The sequence below is a fragment of the Hirundo rustica genome, chromosome 14, assembly GCF_015227805.2.
Source record: "Hirundo rustica isolate bHirRus1 chromosome 14, bHirRus1.pri.v3, whole genome shotgun sequence".
Classification (NCBI taxonomy): domain Eukaryota; kingdom Metazoa; phylum Chordata; class Aves; order Passeriformes; family Hirundinidae; genus Hirundo; species Hirundo rustica.
The window spans coordinates 2506564-2512756 of record NC_053463.1 but is presented as its reverse complement, the minus strand read 5'-3'; the positions used below and the strand labels follow the sequence as shown (position 1 = coordinate 2512756).

Genomic DNA, 6193 nt, shown 5'->3' with positions numbered 1-6193 from the left:
TATTCTACAGTAACTAAAAGATCTGACTCCATTTATGAAAATCAAAAGGCTAATAAAGAAACTCAGAAAAACCAGGGTAACAGGAGAACACACGCAAGCCGCAGCCTCGCTGTTATCATGGGCGGGGGATCCTTGAGCATCCAGGGCGATGCTGAGGAACACTCGGGCCCTCTGCCCGTTCCAGGGGGACACGGGGAGCCCTGTGACCTCCCCGGCCGGGTGCTCCCAGCATCGTCATCCCCGCACAGCCACCGGTGGATGCGGGGAGCGTCCTCACCGTCCCCTGAACTACAACTCCCAATACGCACCGCGACGCAGCAACGCGCCCGCCTTTCGGCTGCGGCGCGGAGCGGCGCCGCGGTGCCCGCTGGGGTTTGCAGTTCTCGGTGTCCACTGATCGCACAGCATCGCCCTCGGGAAGAACTCGCCTCCCCATGATGCAGCGTGGCGCGCTGACACCATCGGCGCGCGCCGGCGCGGGGGCCGCGGGCGATGTCGGAGAGCGGCGGCGGCGGCGGCGGGGCCGCGGCGGGCGGGGGCGGCGGCGGCGGCTCGGGGGCCGCGGGGCCCGGGCCCACCGACCCCGCCTCGCTGCCGCCCGGGGACCCGCAGCTCATCGCCATCATCGTGGAGCAGCTCAAGAGCCGCGGCCTCTTCGACGGCTTCCGCCGCGACTGCCTGGCCGACGTGGACACCAAGGTACCGGGGCCGGGCACCGAGCCCGGGCCCTGCCCGCTCCCCGCGGCTCTGGGGCTGCTCCCGGGAGATCCTTGGAGCCACATGCGCACCCCTGGCACGAACGGGCATGTTCTCTGCTCAGCCTTTCGTCTTTCAGCCCAGGCTTTCCTGGGAGGACATCTTCCCTTAAGAACAGTGATGCTCTCGACCCTTATTTCAAAAATTCCCATATTCTCAAACATCCCTGTATTCTCAAACCAAACCTTTAACCTTTGTTTCATGAGCAGACGTTCTCAGGCTGTTGTTTGACGTTAATTTTCTCTCAGCCACAACAAACTCCTCATCGTTTGTTGCCGGTATTGAAGTTGAGCTGTCAATGTCAAGTTGGATTGTTCGCAGTCACTCTGTCAGAATTAAACGCTTTTGTTGAATTTTGCTTTGCCAAGGTTTTATGCTTCCAGCAAGAGCCCTGTTCTGGGATCTGCCGTCCTCATCCAGGGCCAGCACCCAGGACAGACACATCAAACTCTGAAATATCTCTGTTTCCCTCTTGTCCTTCCCTTGCATCCAGGATGTGGATGGTCCTGAGTGTTTATATGGATTTGTTCATTAAGTTCCTCTTCGGTGGAGTTAACATTTCCTCTGATAAAACTCAAATAATTATAACTGTCTTTAAAATTACAATTTTATATTTTAATTCTTCTCTGCTAGTGCTACAGAAACAAATCATTCAAGTTCTTGTTTAGTGACAGTATTGCACAGCCAGTTTCCTATGAATTGTGGGGTGGAGGGTTTCCAGACAACAAGAACGCTGCTTGAACAACCTCTGCACAGTTTGCACTGTTTCACTACAGTTTCAGCCCAAATCTATCCAGCTGTTAGAGTTATTACAGCACTGGGTGTTCTGTGCAATGTCCAGTTGTGTTCTCAGGGAAAACAGGATTATCTTTGTTCAGAGAGTGAAAGGAGGGAAGCACAGACAGCAGAGCAGTCTGTGTGTGACAATAGCTGCACTGTGAAGGGCTCTGGCAGGGGTTTGTTTGGAGGTATTTGAGCTGCTGAGCTGGATTTATTTTTATTTTTTTTAGCCAGCCTATCAGAACCTGAGGCAGAAAGTCGACAACTTTGTCTCGACCCACCTGGACAAGCAGGAATGGAACCCAGCCATGAACAAGAACCAGTTACGGAATGGGCTGAGGCAGAGTGTGATCCAGTAAGTGAGCAGCAGCCTGCACAGTAACTAATATTTGATAAGCCATGAATCACCTAAATCAAGGGAGAACTGCTGAGTTAAGTTTTTCACACCACTTTCTGTTGTTCTCCCTGAGTTTCATTGTGAGATGAGTGCAGTCTGAACTCTCCCCAAAATGCTCAGCCTGAAATGGGTGGTTTTGAGGGGTGAAATATTTATATTTGCTGTCCAAATTATTGCTGCAAAAACGCTGTGCCTGCTGTCCTGAGCCGAGTGACCTTGATCTTAACTTGGAGGAAAGAGAAGAGCCTTTAAAGATTCTTTAAAGAAAGAGTCCTGAGGATGCCAGAGGTTTGTGTGCAGACTCCAACCCCTGCAGCAGCAATCTCAGCCCCAGCCTGAGCTCCTGCGGCACAGGACAGTTCCTGTCCAGCTGCTCCAGACACTGCACTGGGGACCACCAGGATGAGCAGAGGATGGAGCAGCTCTGCTGGGAGAGCTGGGATTGTTCACCTGCAGAGGAGAGGCTTTGGGGTGAGCTCAGTGTGGCCTCACAGTGCCTGAAGGAGCCAAGATGGAAAGAGACGTTTTACAAGCGATGGAGGGACAGGACAAGGGGGAATGGCTTCAACTTAGAGAGCAGGGTTAGATGGGATATTAGGAATGAATCCTTCCCTGGGAGGGTGGGCAGCCCTGGCACAGGGTGCCCAGAGCAGCTGTGGCTGCCCCTGGATCCCTGGCAGTGCCCGAGACCAGGCTGGACAGGGCTTGGAGCAGCCTGGGATAGTGGAGGATGTCCCTGCCATGGCAGGGGGTGGAATGGGATGAGTTTTAAGGTCCCTTCCAGCCCAAACCATTCTGTGACTGACAGCTTACGCTGCTTCCCAGAGCTGCTGAGTTTTAATCAGGGAGAGGAGGATGAGGTATTGCACACAAAATGTTGTAGTGTAAAGAGCAGCCCTGGTCATGGGGAGTCTGAGCAGTCCCTGTCACTCCTGGAGGGGCAGGGCTGAGCCCTGGGGGTGTCCAGGTGTGTGTCCTGCCCACCCAGGCTGCTGTTACCTGAGGTGGCACGAGGTGCCCTGTCTCTGCATCCTTCACAGCCTCATTATCCCGTGGCTCCTTCTCCCAGTGCCATGAACATCTCCATTTCCTGTCCCTGCTGCCTTGCAGACATGACTTAACCCTCCCAGACAACCCCTGAAGTCACTTCAGTTCCTGCTGCTCAGTCCAGAACCTTTGCTGTGTGCTCAGTCTTGTTTTCATAATCCATACCCATCTGTCTGGACTGCTACAAGGAGCAAGTGACAGTCCTGTTCTTAGGGGGCAGGGCTCTTTCCCTCCACGCAGCCAAAAAAAAAAAAAAATCCTGTGCTCTCACCTGCCCTCCTCCTCAGAATAGCTTATTTCTCTGCTCGTGCCAAAATGTATTTGTGCCAAAACGTGTTTGTTTGCTTTCATGTTGACCTGGTTTCCACAGGAGCCCTATTAAAAGTGGCTCTTGGCCAAGGTGTCATTTAAGTACCTGGGAGACCAGATGGGAGTTGTTAATTCTGTAGGGAGCAGGGAGAGAAATCGGTGAGTGAAACAAGTCCCTGTTAAGGATCTCCTGAGTAGGCTGCAGTTCTCACCCTGTTAATGCTAATTGCAGTTGACAGGAGGGCTCTGGAGGGTTTCTGGAGGAGATTGGGGAGAAGTTTTTCAGAGGAGCTGAATGACTTCTTTGTCTTTGTTCAAGGTCAGGAATGCTGGAAGCTGGAGTGGACAGAATTATTTCTCAGGTGGTGGATCCAAAACTAAACCACATCTTCAGGCCTCAGATAGAGAGGGCGATTCATGAATTTTTGGCTGCACAAAAGAAAGAGGAAAATGTGCCAGCTCCTCCTCCAGAGCCTGAGAATAAGGATCCTCCTGCTCCATCTCAGGATGCCTCCTAAAGGTCTGGTATCTCTGCACTTTGTGCTGACATTCCTCGTGCCTCATCTCTCTATTTGTGCAGTGCAAGATAGAGGAGGGCTTGGCAGGGGGGACACTTTGATCAGCAGCCTGTTGTCATTGTCACACAACCCACACTCCAGTGGCTGCTAAAAATAACTGGGACTAAGACACGGGGGTGATGTAAATCAGCTATCAAGGAACACTGTGCACTCTGCCAGAGCTGGGTTTGGATCAGCCCAAAAGGCCTTTTATTCCAGTAAAGCATATCCAAAAAAAGAAAAAGCATATCCAGCAGCTTTAACATGGAAGTGGCTGGATTGCCTTCAGAACTGTATCAGATAGATTAAAAATATATATCATTTACTGAAACACAGATGGGAGCAGAGTGATGACAAGTTATTGTGGCTTAGCATTGAAAGTTTTAGAACAAACACTGGAGTGTTGAATTGTCCCTGACCAAAATAGTCCTGCTGGAGTAAGGGCAACATCTCTGGGAGTGAAAAACTGCTCACTCAAAAAACCTGATTTAAATAGAGCAACCTGGATCTTCCAGCTGCAGGGACTGAGGGTGCCTTTGTGGCAAACGAGTTCATTCTGGCTTTTGTGATTAAAATAACTCCAGGGGCCTCAGGGGGCCATAACTGCTCCTCTGTCTCTAGCACGAGATGTGCCCGTCTTTGCTAAGGCTGCAGAGGTTGATTTGGGTATTGAGGAACCACTGCCTCCCTGGGAAATTTCAATCTGCAGCTTTGCTGGGGGACTTAAAACCATGCTGCATCAAAGGAAGTTAATTGTCAGTTGTTCCATCTGCCAGGGCTTTCTGAAAGCAAAAACACTCCATCTAATCTACAGCTGATGTGTTTAGAAGGAATAAGAACCTACAGTGGCTGTTCTAATGCTTGGAATTAGCAGAGCAATCAGCATGGGGCTTTAGCTTAATAGTAGAAGTTTAAGTGGCTGTCGTATCATCCTGAGTTATTTACTTGAGACTTGCAGCTTTAATGCCTTGAATTTTTGCATTTGTCTGGTTCAAGTAGTTTCAAAGTCCATTATAACCCACAACAAAGTGCAGTTGTTAATATATCCTAATCTGTCCTAACACACTGACTTGTGAAGGTGCTTTTACATCCTCTAAAATCTCGTTTTTTTTCTTTTTTTCCCTTGCAGGGAGGTCCTGCTGCTGAGCAGCTGCAGTTGCGACATGCCCTGTTAGACTGGCAATGGATTCCTTGTTCCCTTTGGTGCAGGATTGCTGTCTGCCAAAGATGATTAACCTTTGTTAGGCCTGTGGGAAATAGGCACTGAAACGGGGAAATTCAGGTGCACCTGGAGTTGTGCCTGTGGAGAGATTTTTGCTGTGAGCTGCAGCGTGTTTTCATTAGTCATGCCTTTGGGCAAGGGGGTGGGAAGGAGAGAAGGGAGTTGTCTGCTGTCTGGAGGGAGTGGGGGAGTGGGCTGAGGTGCTACAAGGAGCACAAAGGAAGGAAGGAGGGTTTGGGGGTGGGGTGTTTTTCGGAGACCAAGTAGAGCTGTCAGATTTGCCAGAGGAGCAGGAGAAGCCTGGTGCTCCTCTGCTGGGCCACAGGGAGCAGCAGGTGCCGGGTCAGGTGGGACTCAGTGCACTGCCTGCTTGGGAAGGGCATTTTCCTGCTCAAACCTGGAGCTAAAGCTTCAGGATCCATTATCCAGATAAATTCTGTTAACACAGGAACACGTTTACAGTTGGCTATGCCTATAGCTGATGTCACTCCTATTTCCCAGGGAGCTCTGGGGAGCAAAGGGCACACCAGAGTAGGGGATCAGGTGGAAATTTGTCTTTTTCTGCTTGGAAGACTTTTTCTTTCTCAGGTGCCTGGTGGAAACTGTCCTATGCTTTCAGCTTGAATGCATGCAGTGTCCTCTGGACGACAGTCAAATGGAGAATGTGATAACCTGTTCTGCCAGCAAATGTCCACACCTTTTTGCAATAAAACACCTCAAAAAGCATCTCTGAGGCTTGGCTTCTTCAGCATTTTTTTCTTAATGAGAAACTATTTATAAAGAAGTCCAGGATTAATTCAAAGCATTAGGATTCTTAAATAAAATAAAGGATTTATTTAAAGAAATCCAGTCCTGATGGCTGGAACCCTAAGGAAGCTGTGACCTTGCACATTTTATGGGTTAATCCAGATTTAACAACCTGGGGTCATTTCTTGTCATGAAATGAGATGGTTTTAGTATCCTTTCCACAGAAGATGTCTCAAAAAATGTAAAATACTGTGAGGATTGTGTGAGTAAAGGGTTCTCTCCTGGATGTTGGTTTGAGGGGTGATGACTGCTCCAAATGTGTAATAAATGTTTTCCCTGAGGGCTTTAAGGGCAGCTCTTGACAGAAAATAATTTCTT

The 6193-nt window shown here is 49.8% G+C and overlaps 1 protein-coding gene across 1 annotated transcript; it reads left to right on the top strand.

The window, feature by feature from the left end:
- The first annotated feature begins 492 nt into the window (after nucleotides 1-492).
- On the top strand, nucleotides 493-5794 carry BOD1 (biorientation of chromosomes in cell division 1). Its single transcript, XM_040077862.2, has 4 exons — nucleotides 493-699; nucleotides 1767-1891; nucleotides 3609-3809; nucleotides 4976-5794. Exons 1-3 carry the CDS (start codon nucleotides 493-495, stop codon nucleotides 3805-3807), a joined length of 531 nt encoding a protein of 176 aa, XP_039933796.1. The 3' UTR covers nucleotides 3808-3809; nucleotides 4976-5794.
- The last annotated feature ends 399 nt before the right edge of the window (nucleotides 5795-6193 follow it).